Source organism: Orussus abietinus, unplaced genomic scaffold (genome assembly GCF_000612105.2).
Source record: "Orussus abietinus isolate OABI.00-Male unplaced genomic scaffold, Oabi_2.0 scaffold266, whole genome shotgun sequence".
Lineage (NCBI taxonomy): Eukaryota > Metazoa > Arthropoda > Insecta > Hymenoptera > Orussidae > Orussus > Orussus abietinus.
The window spans coordinates 20,046-37,662 of record NW_019394427.1 but is presented as its reverse complement, the minus strand read 5'-3'; the positions used below and the strand labels follow the sequence as shown (position 1 = coordinate 37,662).

Genomic DNA, 17,617 nt, shown 5'->3' with positions numbered 1-17,617 from the left:
GTGGTACTTACTTTGCTGAAATTCACAAAAGAAAACAAGAGACATTACAGTAAAAAGAGTTATTGAGTAGAATCAGTAGGCCAATCACGTAATATACACAGATGTTTGTAATTTTTTTTAATGTATACAGTCAACTTTCAAATTTCAACAAACTGCCGTTTTTGCGGCATTGGCCCTGACGTTCAGAAAATTGAGCTTTCTATTTTAGGTAATTTATTCTATTTTAGTTAAGGAAAAGTCACGTGACGGTGTAAAACGCGAAAATGGACCATTCAGGAAACGCTTGTAAATATGCGTACGATTAACGATGTTGAACGTTTCATTTATCATTAAATATACTTTCGATAATAAAGAACAATCTGCTATGTAATATATAGGTTATAATGGTTCATTTCTCAGCTAGGAAAGTACAAAATTACTTAAAAGAGACGTAATATAGATAACCTTGTTTCTCAGTGAAACATATCCAAGCCAGACCTTGCAGTAATGGAATTTAAGTTTAATTGCATCAGCAATTTTTGTGAATCCGAAGCATTAACATTGTTTTCGTGATTATATGAATCGCTTCAATAGTAATTCAATATTTCATACATTGTCGATGCAACCTAAACTTACACGGAGAAGATGATACAATTGATAATAAGTAAACAGTGTCTGCTACTATGTATACCACATATAACGATTAATTTATCATGTACTATGTATCTACAGATGTTATATACGAATATACTATATTTGTAGAGAAAAAGCTGTATTTGGATTCCGATTTTCCTGTATAGGATAAGATGCAGTATTCTTTGTGAAAATTACTACAAAAGTTATAAAACCTCATGTCTGATAGGTTTAAGATTATTGTACTGTATTGACTACGTCTTATGGAATTAAAAGAATTGTATTTCGTGACTGTTGTACGAAAACTGTTACAAATTCTACATATGTTATGAGCTCTTGTTAATTTACGCTTTGGAAGGCAATAATTGTGATGCTAAGAATATTTTGCTGTACACTTTCATACATAACAACAATCAATGAATTATGCGCAGTCTCGTAACTTCCATAGAATTCAATCTACATAATTAAGAGACTTGGTAGAGTTTTGAGTCAAATACATTTGTGCGAGAAACTCGTATCGAATGATGTGAGAATCGCACCCTACGTCACTAAGCTTTACTAATACTATTGATAAACAAACAATAATTAATTACTTAAACAAAATCTAACGAAAAATCACGAATTTTTTAAAATTACATTTACAGGCCCTAAGGAATGCCGATGCGCCTAAAAGCTAACAACTTCCCAAATCCAGTAATTACTTATCCTGTACTAAAAATTTGATAATAAATCATTATTTTGAATAGTTCCATAACATAGTCTCAGTATATTGCACAGTGTAAGTTCTACAAGGATCAATGGAAATACATTCAACAAATCTGCATTTCAAACTATATACATAATTTTATTACAAAATGTATTTATCATTTTGCAAATTAAAATAGAAGTTTTTGAAAAATCAATAATAATGTGCATAAGTAGATAAAAATGTTCACATAACCACTTTGCTATCGGAGTGACTCAAAAAAAATGTGTAACATTAGGGAAAAATTGTTGTTTCCGTCTCTCCGTGTAAGTTATTGGTAAAGCTCTGCTTCAATATACACATTAATCGCATAATACGATTATTAAGCATTTTCATGATTTAGTCGATCTCTAGTTGACGGAAGGAGCCATCCAGGCCGAAGAGGTCATCGTGAGTCTTCGGTTTTCCTGGGCGAAGAGCTTCGTTCGTTTTGATATTTTCTTGCTCGGCGAACCACGGCCCGTAGCTTTCCAACTTCTTCATCCAGGCATCTAACAAACAATAATCAAAGTGTTCATTGAACGCATTTTCCATGAGCAAAGTTCTTAAAGAATGATGTTACAAAATGTAGGTAATGTGATTAAAACCGAATATTACAATAAATACATCGAACAATCATACATAATGGAATTTGCGCCTAAATTGATAAATTTATAATACATCGTAGATTTGAAAAAATTCTAATAACATAGAGATAAAATTATCCAATTAAATAATCTCTAATTAAATAAATAATTACTATGTTTAATAAATTCCATAAATTGCACGTAAATATATGATTTTGAATAGACTAGTGATGAAATGAAATTACAGAATATGGTTTCAGCAAGTTTTAAAAAACATACTGTAACTACCTTACATTCGAAAGTCTCTTACTTTCCTTTGAAAACTTTAAGATTGCTATGTTAATCACAGCGATGATTGGCAGAAGACACATATACCCCTCTCTGTGCTCATCGCTTCGGTATCATTACAATGCAAAAATAGATTTACGAGAAAATAAAATGCTTTAGCGGATGATTTATGGTTTTTTGTGTTCGTCACTTGATTATCATTGCGTCAGAGAAAAAAAGGAGGGAGATTCAAAATTCTTTCATCAACGTTTTGATGAGGAATCAAAGATCCTCCACAGAAAGTGAAAGCGATTTATTATATTCGCATAGCGCGATCGAAGTAGAAGTAGACCGTATTAATGCATCCCAGATAAGTGGAAAAGAAAGGAAGCTTCATTCCCTTTATAATCTTTCTCCCAGGAATACACTCCGTACAAAGTACTTACATAGGTTTACATATTCATGAATTATGGTCTGTAAATCGCAACCTATCTCGCTGTCAGTCATTATAACCGATTGTGAGCGTCGATTTGACTCATGTTTAGTACAGACTTCTGCAAGCTGATTCTGAATCATTATCTTGACATACCCATCACGGTGGGCATAATGCTAGTTTGCCAACCAAATTCAAAATTTTTCCTCGAAAATTTGAATTGGAAATACTGAATTGTGAAAGTTATCAACAATTATGAAACTGCAGGAAGTATCGCAATGTTTTAAACAGAACTAATCTTTAGCGGTAAGGTATTAGGATCTAACATTAGGAACACTTGAATTAAATGATGTATCCGTCATATAAGATCAGGTACAATTATGCAAAGTATAGGTAATGAAGGTGAAGTCCTTCAACTTTAATTCTACTTAGGTAGAGAGACTTTATACATTGGGTGTGTAATTTCCACCACCTATTAATATTTTTTTAATTCAGAGTATTACTAAATTACAAAAATGAAAAATAGAACACACCATAAATCGCTTGGATTGTTTCCACTACCTATTGATGATTTTACCTTTCAGAGTATTGCTAAAACACAAAAATTAAAAATAAAACCCACCATGAATCGCTTGGATTGGGCCGGCATCGCCGCCGTATTCTGTGGGAAGGATTTCTCTCGGGATGTGTTCGTACAGGGTGTTGAGATTGCTGTGGACGAATATCCTGTTTCGAATCTTTTCTTTGAGGAAAGGTTTTACGAAGTTGATGATGGTGTCGACCAGCGGGCTCACGTGAACAACGTGCACCTCCTTCAGTTTCACGGGATAAGCCTCTTGGACGCACACCAGGAACGTTTTAACAAGGGTTGGAGTAAATTTTGCAAAGTGCGACGGTGTAGCAACCGTTGCGTCAAGGATGTAGACGTCACCAGCGACGCCAACTTCTTCTTCTTTTAGCCGAATATCACCGAGCATCAGCACCAATTTCATGGCTTCTGAGACATTCGGAGTGGGCAGATCTTTATCGATTCCACGCATCAGCACGACCCGTCGTCCATTTTTCGTTAAACCGGGTAGTGGTGGGATTTGACTGAAATTCAATGCCTAGATTATTCGTAATTGTTTCTAGGCGAATTTACTATCCTATTTTGAGTTTAAAAGTCTTAAATGCAAGGTGTAAAGAAATTGTCGCGTTATATATAATATAATGTGGCTTATTACGGTTCAAATGAGAAATTGATTGGATGTCCGGTCTGGATGTATCGAATCTTTTGATATATGTATAATAAATCACAATGCGGTTTTTAACATTATTTAGTTTTCAGCTCTGATTGGATATTAAAAAAACATTCAAAAAATATTTGATTACTCAGCAGGGAGAGAAAGGTTCCCCTAACGCCGTGGATCACCGCTCACCACAAACATTTTATACAAAAACGATCCACAATTGTTCCAAGGAGAATTAATTTGACGCCTGTCCAATAAACTTGTTTCCACCAGAGCTAAACACTGTCTAATACTACGCTCTAACTAAAGTTTTACACAAGCAATCGCTTACACTATTTTTACTATCTCCTGAAGCTCTGGTCTGGTTATATCCCGATTGGAGAAAAATTCTGGGACGGCTGCTCTCATTGTGAAATACATATCCAGCTTTCTCTTGCACTTCTCCAGTGAAAATTTACAGCCCCTTAAGAAAGTCATTAGTCTTTGGTCATCTGAAAGTGAAACGGATAACTCGAGAGTGAGTATTTTAGGTTGTCCTCTAATTGCTGGAATAAGAGTCTGGGTTTCTGCACTCATTTAAAAATAAACTACTAACAACTACTTTCAGAAATACAACGTTTATGAAACCTTATAAATCGACAAAAGTAACGATCAAAAGTCCGCATTACAAACAACTACTTTTAGAAATACGACGTTTATGGAATCTTAAAAATCGACAAAAGTAACGATTTGCGAGTATCGAGTGAATACCGCGTACTATCATAATCAGGATCAAATCAAAGCAAATGTGTTGTTTAAACCGATATAAGCCGAATCTAAAAATGCGTTTACCGTCAAAAGCAGGTAAATGTGGTTGCCTGGACAGCCATTCTTTGATTATTTCCAGATCTTTATCCCTCGTCGCGACGTTTTCATTTAATTCAACTCGGATCTGCTTCGACATCTCCTCGCTTGGCTGCACCAACAAAACCTGAAGAAATACCAGACACCTGTTAAATACAAACTATAAATATCCACGAATTCGAACAGGTTTCGAATGGAGCCCCCGGCCCTTTTTCCTCTCTCATTGACATGGCTTTGTTTTATTCCACACAAGAAATTAAAGCTCATTAATATTCAATCGGACGCAAGGTCGTCGTTAAATACACTCATGAAACGATCTGGTGATTTAATTTCCACAATTTCGTAAGTGACATAGAAATTGCTTGAGAAATTCCCGTTTCTTGCTTTCCGAAGCATTGGCTTCGCCTCAGTGGACTAAGGTGTTCGCGTTTGACGCAATATTTCACATAAATTTGCGCATAGTGGGGAAACCGCCTTTTCTTGGTTAAAGGCCATCATTTCAAAATGTCAACGGTAATCGAGTGTAGTACCTATGCCTGTGTCTAAAGTATCAAATCACGTAATGCTAACATTGTGTAAGGCTCACAAGCAATATACATTTTTACAAAGCAACTGAACATTTAATGACAGGAACTAATTACTTTCTTGCAATAAAAAGAAATCTGATTTGTAGAGTTTCGTAAGTAATTGGTGCATAATGACTATAAATTGACGCTTGATAATGTTCTGCTGTGCTTATATTGTGTACAGTACAATGTATAGAGGATTTATAATTTTTATTTTAAGATCAATGGACACTAAAAAGCGACTCTACGTCAGCAAGTGCGACGACACTTTTTCTATCGGGTTTTTCTTCTATTTCGTTTCAATCCTCATTTACTCCTCTATTCTACTAATCGTTTGTTTGTTTCTTTATGCATGGAGATGTTCACGTCATAATTTGACGTAAAATGAGCCTCTGGACTTGAAATTTTGCGTACTTTCGAGATCGACGATCAAGTGCGTCATATTAGATTCTGCATTGAGACCTTGCGTTCCTCGATTTGTATTTATTTTCTGTACGTACTAACTATTTTTGGTGTTTCTTAGTTCTTTTTTTTGGAGCTATCTTTTTGCATACATGCTAGTCTTCAAATTTGGGTAGTAAAAATTAGTACAATGAATAAACTACTCTTGTTTTCGGGTAAATCCTTCGAGTTGTTGTCGTTTTGAATCACGTATTGTACACCTTTCTTATACGTATTAATTGCCGTTCAAACAAGTCAGAATAGTCACATATGGGGAACGGCCTCAAGTTCAGACAAGTTTGACTTTAACGTCATTTTAACTACCACTTTTCACTATTGTCAACTGCAGCAAAGTCAGAATCGCGTGACATCACTAACGCTTGAATAGAAATTAGTTGACGTATATGAAAAAGTACATGCGAACCGTAATATTTCAAACGTGTCTACAGTTTTCCATTGCACTTAGACAGTTAACTTTCTAAACATTGCGTACATGGAAAAAGCGCGATTTATTGTTATGAGAACTGCAGTAACAATACAAGCAACGCTTGTAAAATTAGAGTACTTATGTTATACGTTTATTCGAATTCAAAAATAGATTTGTCTTCTTCAAGCCAAAAATATGTTGTAAATCTATGAGATTATCACTTGATGTAGTTCCTGTTTGTAATACTATAAAAAAGAATACAAATATTTTTTTAATTTATCTAGTAACCTGCCAAAACCATTAACTTCTCATTGTACTAAGTAATACACATATAGTTTGAAGGAGACTCTGTTATCCCACCAAAAACACCTTTGGTGTAAAAGAAAAGACAAATTCATTGCCTGATGTCACTTCACCTTTTGGAATCACTACGAACATTCCTACAAAGAATCAGTTGCCACTATCTTATTATTAATTAAAAAAGAGACCAAAAAATTATTTTTCACGTTCGACCTACTAAAGGTATGAAATCAACCGTTGCGGACAAGTTTAGACAATTTGACCGGTATACTGATGGCCTTTTAAAGTAGTGAAATCAGTTACCGAAAGACAAGTACAAATACAACTCGATTAATAACCGTTCCTATAACTTTGAATTGTTAATCTATTATATGTGAGAGTATCAGTAAATAAACTTTCAAAAATATCTAACGATGTATGCTAGTATAATACTTTCATGGTCTATCATTTTCCTCACTTTATGGCCTCCACTCGATTCTATAAGTGACTAATCTTTATTCTGAACAATTTAAAGGGTTGCTAACCGCAGTACCGAACTTGTCGGGCCCCCCGCATACGAATGTTTCACTTAAATATACTGTTTATATGGCAGCTTCGAAATAATATGTAGTTAATCTGCTTCACGCGTCCTCGGCATTCTGTTTGGAACTTCGTGATATGTAGGATTTCTGCCATGGAAAAGTATCAAAAAATTGTAAAATGATCTATTCATGAATTTTCAGTAAATATACGTGGAAAGTGCAGTTATAAAAACTATTATTAATGCGCCATAATAAAAGTACAATGATGTGCATTCGGATTTACAGCGTACGAAATATCAATTTTCATCGTTGTTTCAGCAACTTATGCAACGGGTCCGACAAGTTCGGTACTGCGGTTAGCAACCCTTTAAATGGTTCAGAATAAAGATTAGTCACTTATAGAGGCCATAAAGTGAGGAAAATGATAGACCATGAAAGTATTATACTAGCATACATCGTTAGATATTTTTGAAAGTTTATTTACTGATACTCTCACATATAATAGATTAACAATTCAAAGTTATAGGAACGGTTATTAATCGAGTTGTATTTGTACTTGTCTTTCGGTAACTGATTTCACTACTTTAAAAGGCCATCAGTATACCGGTCAAATTGTCTAAACTTGTCCGCAACGGTTGATTTCATACCTTTAGTAGGTCGAACGTGAAAAATAATTTTTTGGTCTCTTTTTTAATTAATAATAAGATAGTGGCAACTGATTCTTTGTAGGAATGTTCGTAGTGATTCCAGAAGGTGAAGTGACATCAGGCAATGAACTTGTCTTTTCTTTTACACCAAAGGTGTTTTTAATGGGATTTCTTTTACTTTTGTAAAGATATATATACATACACGTATCTTTTTATTAAATAGCATAACAGAAATTATGATAAGTACTACACTACAAGAAATAGTTCAACGACAAGTAGTGGATTGAAAGAAGTAATTTTTACTGTACCATAAGTATTGGACTACGAGAACCAAATGATATTACGAAAGGTTTCACACATTATCGTAATGCAAGAATGTTGGTTCATAAAGTTAATAATGAACTTAATAAAGATACAGTTTTCTTTCACTATAATAATGTGAGAAACTTTTTGTAATGTCATTTGCCTCTCGTATTCTAATACTTACGGTACAGTAANTCTTACCTTACAATAACGTGAGAAACTTTTCGTAATGACATTTGTTTCTTACAGAGTAATAATTATTATAGAGTACAAATTATTTGTGTCGTTCCACTACATCTCATAGAATTATTTGTCATACTTCAGTATTTATGATTGAATAAAAAGTAGTAAATTATGGTATACGATGAGGAATGTTATTATCCCAAGATAAGTACTGGACGATGAGAAATAATTCTATGATATATAGTGGAACGAAAGAAATAATGTTTACTATATAATAATTATTACAATGCAAGAAGTAAATGACATTACGATATGTTTGTTACAGTATCGTAGATTAAGAAAGTTGGTTAGTAAAGTTAATAATGAACTTAATAATGACATAGTTTTCTAACCTTATGATAATTAGAGAAACTTTTCGTAATGACATTTGTTTCTCGCAGGGAAATCCTTATTGTAGAGTAACAATTATTTCTTTCATTCCACTATTTATCGTAGAATTATTTCTCATAGGCTAGTATTTATCGTGGGATAATAAGATGCTTCATTAAGCAGTACACAGAATGTTTTAAGCTAAATAGCAAATTGACAGTTTGAATTATGCACACGATTTAAAAAGTACTTACTATGTGTAGCCACTAGATGGCAGTTCGTTTCTTTCCCTTGGGTTGGTAAATAGTCGCGCGATGAGAACGAGCCTTGAAGGACAACCCGGCTTTGAATGTGTGTACTCACGAGCGTGGATTTTTCTCGCGTGTAGGTTTGTAGGTAGGGGGAGACGATGACGAATGTGATCAAACTAACGTTGTCGAAATTTCAAACCGCTATAACTCCAGAACACCTTCACCGATTGTAATGAATAAGGTCTCATAAAATAAGAAAAAAATGACCGAAGCGTTTCGTATAGGTTAAAATGTTCTTCGGTCTTTAGTATGTCAGTATTGACCGAGTGAAGAAAATTAAATTCCCGCTGGCAAGATGTGTCGAGTAAATAGAGTGGTAGCGGCCATGAACTTGTCTGAGCCGCTACCGCGTCTCTTGCTTACCAGGCAATCCATAATGTGGAATGTACGTAAATTAATCGTCTATCATCCACCTAAAAAAATATCTAAAGGATATATATATATATATATCCTTTATATATATATATGTGTGTGTGTCTATTGTAGATGAAAATTTACATCCACTATTGATCTACAAATATCTACTTATTTCTTTACGCATACAAAATATATAATAGCTCTAGCAGACATCTACCAAAGGCTAATCAACATCGTTGAAAATACGTTTAGAAAAATTAAAAGACACTTTATGTAACCTAACATTTCTCACACATACTTTATGTTAATACCTAACTTCCAACTTGATAAAATTTCGTCCATACTCTGATTTTTTATTTACTTCCTCTTTGGCTGGATCATGATTTTTTACCACAATATAAGTTATAATGCATTACAAGGCACCCTATGAAGTATAATATACTTATAGTGGAGGTACAAATTAGAACATAAGTATAGAAAACATACATCATCTATGGTATGCATAATAAAAGTCTGCCTTGAACATACATGTATATCTTTTTCACGCCTACATTTTCAGTACATATATTATAAAAGTCTAGATAACCTATATAGAAATTTAAACTATTCGACAACGTTAAATTGAAAGTTTATATTCACCTTCCACAGACTTATAAAAATGAAATTACCCCGTAAAAAATTGCGCACATTTAAATGAAATATCGTTAAATAATGTTCATCAAATTCATGCATTTTTAGTGTATAAGGTCATACTAAAATTACGAATTTAGTATCTTAAAAGTAAATCGGTACACATTTATTATTCACTTTTAAATAAAATGATGATTTTATAACATACTGTTACAATTCTTTAAATGACTTTTTTTTTTACTCTCGCGTTTTTTTTTTTTAATAATTTTTTTATAAGATGCAATAAGTATCTTTAGCTCTGATCGAGAAGTACCGGAGCGGTATTCATATGTCCGAAAAATATTTATTCCTTTGTGGGCTTTGGTAGCATCATGGTTAGCGTTCCTGTTTCTTACCCGTGAGTCCCGGGTTCAAATCCCGACAATTGCAAACGATTTTTTCTGTGTCAAAAACAGCAGGATTTGTCTGCATAGCTGTACTGAACAAGTTCTCAATCAGACTCTGCTCAAAAAGTATTGTGAATTTAATTTTTTTGTATAAATACATATGAATATCTATAGACCGTCTATTGCAGATATCTACGATATATGTATATATTACGTCTCATGTCGGATATCTAGCCTATGAGTGTATCTAAAATAGACGTCATAGCTATCTATATATGTCTTACATACGTTCAATAAACATTTATATACGATTAATTTACAGATGTTCCGTGGTGCCTGGGACCATGTAAAATGTCCACGGGATATCTTAGAACATCTAGAGAGATCGAATTGAAAATTCATTTCTTATTCTTCGGCATGATGTTGAGGTTAAGCTCGCAAAGTTCAAAGACGAAACGGTGTAAATATAATTACGGTGATATGAAAGTGACATTTGAGGGGTCAATTGTACTGTACTGTACAATATGATACTTTTTTTCGAAATAGATTCAGTAAATCTAGTTCGGAAACAAATTTCATAAACGAGATCCCTTAAATGCTCCATTCATATCGTCTGAAGGCAAGGAATAATGCATATCTGAAAAAGATGATGTTGTACAGGGTATTATTATCTATGTAATGGAAAAGAACGTTGTGTAATCTCAGGTGATGTGCACACACATAATAACACAATTTTCATGTACTAGTACAGGATTGGATTTGTGCAGTTACGAAATTACTATTAGCCTACTTGTTGAGTTGGCTTTTACGTGGTATAAAATTATAATTTCGCAACTTGGTAACCATAAAAAAACAGCTTTTGTTCTCGAAGCATACTAACCGGATTATTTATTCTTTTTGTGGTATTGTCGATATAATGTATTACTGACGCTAATGCAAAATGATCGACAAGAACGTACTTAATTTCATTTTTGAAAAGTTTAAGCTACGATGATGACAATATTATTATGAAATTAAATAGGACACCTCATGAAACATCTATTTATATAATTTGTGATAAAGAATTATGAAATTTTTTTCATTGACAAATGACAGCAGAAAACCCACATTTATGCATTATTTTGGCACTATTTTCAAATTTGCAAAGTTACATAATGCACAAATTCCAACCAAATCCAACAAAGATCGTCACAATATCTATTTATTTAACGTGTTACTTTTTCCGCGTTCTACACTGTGTCAAAAAATGAGTAAGAAACATTATTCTCAGATTTACTGTTGGTTGGAATTATTATAAGATTGTATAAGCTATTTATTTTATAGCCAATATTCAAGAGACCTTTCACTAACGGGCGTACGAAAAAGAATGAACGTACTAGAATAGAATTTACCAAGGTTATATTTTCAATTCCAAGTTTCAGTGTTAGTCCGAGGCCGTGTTATAAGCATTGCAATTAGAAAAGTTTTTGATTAGTTCCGTCGTATTTCAATGAACATTCGAGAGTAGAAGAATGCGGCAATCATATGAACAATTATCAGAACGATCTCGGGAAAGCGGCTAACCTTAAAATGCACGAGCAGCACTTTCATTTTTAGACCTCATTCGTGTATTCTTACGAAAGTTAGCTAACTAAAACTTTCCAAATTTTCAGTTCAATTTAGGGAAGATGTCAAAAAATAATGTAAAAAATGTTAAGCAATAATAAGGTGCACTACCCAGGCACCGCAGAATGTGGAACATTCGTAAATTAATCGTATACAGATGTTTATTGAAGGTATGTAAGACATATATAGATAGTTAAGACCTCTGTTTTAGATACACTCAAAGGCTACATGCCGCACATGAGACGTAACACACACACACACACACGCGCGCGCGCGCGCGCGCGCAGACACTGACACAGTTATATATCCTTTAGATACCTATAGACCTACTTTAGACGATTAATTTACGTATATTCCACTTCATGGATTGCCTGAGGGTTTAATGTGTATTTTATACGTCAACCTTTGGAATTGATTGAGTTTGGTAAAATTTATGCAGAACATGTTTATAAACCAATCAAAAACGTAGGAACCTAAAAATCAAGTTTTCGTGGTACACATGTGACGCATGTTACTTCTTGAGCGAGAAACTCACAGCATCGTATGCTAAGAGAAACGCGCCCTGCGCGTTTGAGCTCGAGCGAGACGCTACAGAGTTCTATACGCCAAGGATCTAGATTTCAGGAGTGGGGGAAATGGGAATCTACGCTCTCCATTGTTATAGATAAAGAAATAAACGTCTAATCAGTTAAAATACTCAAGCAAAAGTTCAGGCATTTTTAAAAATTTCCCCGGCTCTGATTGCTGCTATCTACGTAAAGATATGGTACGGAAAAGTTTTCGGCACTCTCAGAAACGTTGTTCTCATATCGTCATCATCGTCTCGCCAGTCACGGACTACCATTTTCGCACTTATATGATAGGTGAACTGTCATATGGTTTTCGGGCAGTCAACATGCGACGCCGCCTCGCGCGAAACGAAAAGGAACTATACCCATCCAAGCTTTAAAATGATTGGATTTCAAAATGTTGGATTATTATAAAAAATTGTTTAACGTGGTTTTTATAACCGCTTAATACAAATCTTGTAATAAAATTCTGAAATTCAAGATGGCTGATCCAATATGGCGAATAAAAGTGTAAAAATGGTTGGATTTTTATAAAAATGAGTTTCTCATTGTAGTCGTGCCCACTGAATCCAAATCTAACAACACAGTTCCGAAATTCAAAATGGCGGACAGAAAATTACAAAATAGTAGAATTTTTATAAGAAAAAAAGACATTGATACATTTTTGAGGTCGCTGAATCTAAACTTGGCAACAGAATTTTAAAACGTAATATGGCGGATAAAAAATTTTAAAACGGTTAAAATTATGTTTGAAAGCATGATTTCTCCAAATCTTTAGGGTCATTGCTTCCAAATCTGTAAACAAAATTTAAAAATGCTAATGGTGGATCCAATATGGCGGATATAAATATAAAAATAGTTGGATTTTTATAAAAATAGGTTTTCCCCCGGTTTTTGTGGTCGCTGAATCCAAGTTTAATATTAGAATTTCAAAATTTACATTGGCGGATAAATTATGGTGCTATTCAAAATGTTAATGGTGTTAATATAATAAGATATATTTATATATACTGCGTTTACGAAATGTACATATTGTTAGTAATTTTTTATCAAATTATATGTTTGTAGTATTTATATTTTGATATTATAGGAAGGTATCAGATACATTTGCCTACTTTATTATTAATAATAGAGACATTAATATTTTTTTGTATAAAAAGGAGTGAAATCCCCTCCAGCACCTTCGGTGTACCAAGATTTAGCCAAATACCGTTATTTTTATTCAAATAATTACAAATTAGCTCAAATTGTTCCTTTCCCATAAAAAGCTCAAATCATCTATTTTTGCCAAATGTCACAGTACATTTGGTTTCACGTATGTTGTATGTACAAGATTTTCTGCTTCCTCAAACCGAAGACAAATATTAAAAAATGTATCGAAACAAATAAAAAAAATTAGAAACTAAATTTGAAAACAATATTTTATTTGGCGAGCACTCGAGGTATACTCCTAGCATATGATCATTTTGGTGCTTGCCAAATAAAATATTGTTTTCAAATTTAGTTTCTAATTTTTTTATTTGTTTTGATACATTTTTTAATATTTGTCTTCGGTTTGAGGAAGCAGAAAATCTTGTACATACAACATACGTGAAACCAAATCTACTGTGACATTTGGCAAAAAAATTTTAGCTGAGACTTTAATGGAATGAATGTTCTATTATATTTGGCAAAAATAGATGATTTGAGCTTTTCGTGGGAAGGGAGCACTTTGAGCTATTTTTGTAATTATTTGAGTAAAGATAAATGTATTTGGCTAAATTTTTGTACACCGAAGGTGTTTTGAGGGGATTCGTATAAACATTCAATTCTGTTAGAAAGGGAAAGAGTTTTAGGCTTGACCCGCGATTCGCTTTGCCTCTTAAGTCCTCGCAAACCTTTCTACAGCTCCATTCGTGCATGGCAACAAATGCAATTTGACATACAGTACCAATACGTATTCGGTGTTAGCTTCAATTTGTCTTATGAAGACGCAGAATTGTGATGTTAATAAACAATGAGTATAACAATATTTAGCACGCATATGCTAAGATTGTAATCATATGAATATACTCTTATTAATTAAATCTAATATGCGTGCAATGCCCTTTAAATTGGCTATATATTTGAAATTACAACTTGATAGTGTACGATTAAACTAAGAAACGGTCAGATATGATGATTTTTTTCCATACAGAATATCAGATAATTTCATTAAATGTCTCACCTAAAACTTTAAAATAAACACCGTGCAAATCAGGGACAAACATATAATGTTTAAGATAATTTAAAATGACAATGATTTAAATAATACTTGTAATTACCAAGATATGCCCATGGTCTCTTTTCATTCTGGTAAACAACATAAGCGGTTATCAGATTTGAGTAATCTTAATTTTTAGGTGCTACAGTTTCGTTGACGAGCAATGTATCATTATTGAAAACAAGAAGTGTAAATAACATTAAGAAATATCGATACTTTTTCAGGACAGTGTGCACTACTACTCGACGTTTCTGTAGAGAGCCTTATGTTATTATTAACGTATATAATATAATTGAACATGTCCAAGCGAGAATTGCACGCGGTGAACGGAAGCAAACTACTCGCTCTTTATCCGAGAATTTCATGGCGAACGATGCGTTGCCCAACCAAAACTTTCTCTTGTTCTCTCGCTCTCTCGTCACGGATTAAGAGGTCCACTGTGTTCCCTCAATTTCTGATTGCCTAAAAAAGAAATAATCAAAGGGAATTTGATGATCCTCGTCGAAGCAGTAAAAATAAAGAAAAGAGGAGGAAAATCCTGCACAAAACAAATCTTACTCGCCTCGACCTTTCGACGACCAATGACTGTGAAGAAAACGTCGCAAGGTCCAGAACAATTATTATTGTGAACTAAACCACGAACGTCAAGTCCATTGTACAAGGTTCAGGACGATAAAACAAAAATTAATATGTTTAGCATCAGAATATCCTGTAGAATGTTCTTCACGTATTCTTCTGTTTTCTATTTCTGAATAGAAATTGAAAATCAATTGAGTTTACAAATATTTAAGTTCTGGACTTTTACAATAATCCCTTAATGTCACTGTTAACATTGTCACAAAATATATGACGATATGTTAAGGGAGAAGGCTGTAGAGGAAATTTAATCAAGCACCGTTGTTTACCTTTATCGTTAATGATATCACTCTTCAAAATGTTCATTACTCGTCAGTGAACCTGTAGTTTTATTGCAGTTATTATGTTCACGCTTAAGTTATTAGACAAAATCAATTAAAAATATTTTTAAAGGTGTTAATAAAAAATTAGCCGGTGTTTTTTGATCTAATGAATATTTATTAGATGTCCACCGAGTATTCGACGTAAGAACAAAAAACCTCTCATTATTCACACCCATGGAATATTTCTATGCCTTGAGATGACTAAAAACTTTATTCTGTATTCTGAAATTGACCATTCCGATAGGAACTTGGCTTTTACCTAATGATGAATTTCTGCCAAATAATGCGGATACAAAAAGGGAGATAAAACGCAAATTACAGGATGAATGTAAAATATTACTACAAAAAGTAATTAGAAAAGATTACGCATCATCCTCGCGGCAATTTTTTTCGTCATGAATACTTTTAGCAATCTTGCTTAATCCAATCAAGACTACAACTCGGAGTTCATGGAGTATTTTAAAAATACGTAGTTATCAATTAGAGCAACTTGTTCACAAATTACAGTAATTGCAACATGTATAGTATAACACAAGAGAAGATCGGCAGCTCCCTACATTTACATAAATATAATTTCATAGTCCGTAATTCCAATCTAAGAAAAAATTTACGTATTAACACAGAAGCTGAGGTTTTTGTTCTTTAGGAACTGATATCATGAAATATATCAATTTTATCACACATATTCAATGTTTAATTCTTCATTAAACATCGGATTACTCAGATTATGTTAAGAAAGTTATCAAATTAGTTTTAAGTAATACCATGAACTATCAACTTCAATCAAGAATGACCTGATCCTTTCATCAGGGGGGATGACCAGGGAGTCGACTTAAGAAAGTTAGAGAATTAGATAAAATTAAAACGTAGAAGTAAAAAACGAGGTATTTTTCTCATAATACTCATGAAAAAGTGAATAAATCATGTCATAACATAAATCTCAGATCCACAAGGTAGAAGGTACCACCAAAAGAGAACTCTTCTAACAAATTCTCCACTGATGGTTGCGAGATGTTCCACGTTTCATGGAAGAATATCATTCAATCTGCTTGCGACAGGTGTCGTGGCACATTACTGCGACATCGAAAGTGAAATGACTTCTGTAGATATCTGGATAGTATCCAACACCATTGAGAAATGTTATGCGTACGTATATACAGAGACAGATATTACCTGAGCCATGATTCCGAAGCGGCGTTAGAGGATCAAACAGCGAGGGAAAGGATCACTATCGATGAGATGAGACGAGATCCGGCGCACTGTGAGGCCAGAAAATTGATCGGCAAGACGTGCAACCAAAGAGATGCAAGGCGGGGAGGAGACTCCGCCTAAGGTGGCTGAGACCGGTTCTTCTTATACGTATCTCTCTGTGCCCCACTCTGCAGCACGCTGTAGTCGGCGACCTGATGCCCGAGAAAAGCGAAAAGAGAAGTGGAACTCGGGCTCTCGGCCACTGTCAAAATTCTTGACCAATCGTTGCATCGTTGCCTTTTTTCTTTTCGCTCTATCAGCAAAAAAGCCAAGTCGGTCAGTTGTTCGCCCGCGATCGAAAAAAAAGTGTGAGGCTTACCTTTGCATTTTGCAACAGAGGATCTTGATTAGGGCTTCGATTATTGCGTTGAATTGGACGTTCCTGTTCATGTGGTCTTGCGAAAGTTGGGTTAGATTGCGGTCGCGGGTTGGACCATGGAATTGGAGTACGATGGGTACCAAATGTTGGTACTAGCAATTTGCGAGGAACAAGTATTGATCATTTTTGTTTGACGTCGAGTTTTCAACCGTAACCTTTTTCATAATTTGGGAGAAAATTACGGGAAAATATTCTTGATTAAAGTAGTGTTCTTTGAAAGTAAATTGTTGAACGAAAAGGGTGATCTTCAACGGGTTAAATTGTTTAATACTTGAATGAGAGGATCTACCATGACACTCAAAAGTTCATAGAACGTCGTAATACCTTGCGAAAGGCTCATATACTCCAGTTGTTTGTAAAAATGGTCTCACTTTCCGATTTCAAGAAATTGCGCATTATATTTGTTACGTAACTCGCCATGGGTGAACTTCTGAAAGCGTATCATTAGATGCAAGGGTTTCGCGAACGTCAGAACT

General features: G+C 34.0%; 2 protein-coding genes across 4 annotated transcripts in view; one reads left to right on the top strand and one right to left on the bottom strand.

Annotated features, from left to right (window-relative positions):
* LOC105696094 (odorant receptor coreceptor) overlaps positions 1-17,617 on the top strand; it is a 45,662-nt gene that overhangs the window by 11,180 nt on the left and 16,865 nt on the right. The gene's annotated exons all lie outside the window — the stretch shown is intronic.
* LOC105696095 (alpha-tocopherol transfer protein-like) lies at positions 373-16,830 on the bottom strand. 3 transcript variants are annotated; one of them, XM_012418277.2, is made up of 5 exons: positions 16,685-16,830; positions 4,684-4,822; positions 4,184-4,343; positions 3,246-3,715; positions 373-1,848 (listed from the first exon to the last, which is right to left on the bottom strand). In XM_012418277.2, exons 1-5 carry the CDS (start codon positions 16,691-16,693, stop codon positions 1,697-1,699), a joined length of 930 nt encoding a protein of 309 aa, XP_012273700.1. In that variant the 5' UTR covers positions 16,694-16,830; the 3' UTR covers positions 373-1,696. The 3 variants fall into 3 exon arrangements, with proteins under 3 accessions (XP_012273700.1, XP_023288035.1, XP_012273701.1); XM_023432267.1 differs by lacking the exon at positions 16,685-16,830 and adding an exon at positions 8,707-9,018 and having other exon boundaries at positions 1,697-1,848; XM_012418278.2 differs by lacking the exon at positions 16,685-16,830 and adding an exon at positions 8,476-8,671 and having other exon boundaries at positions 1,697-1,848.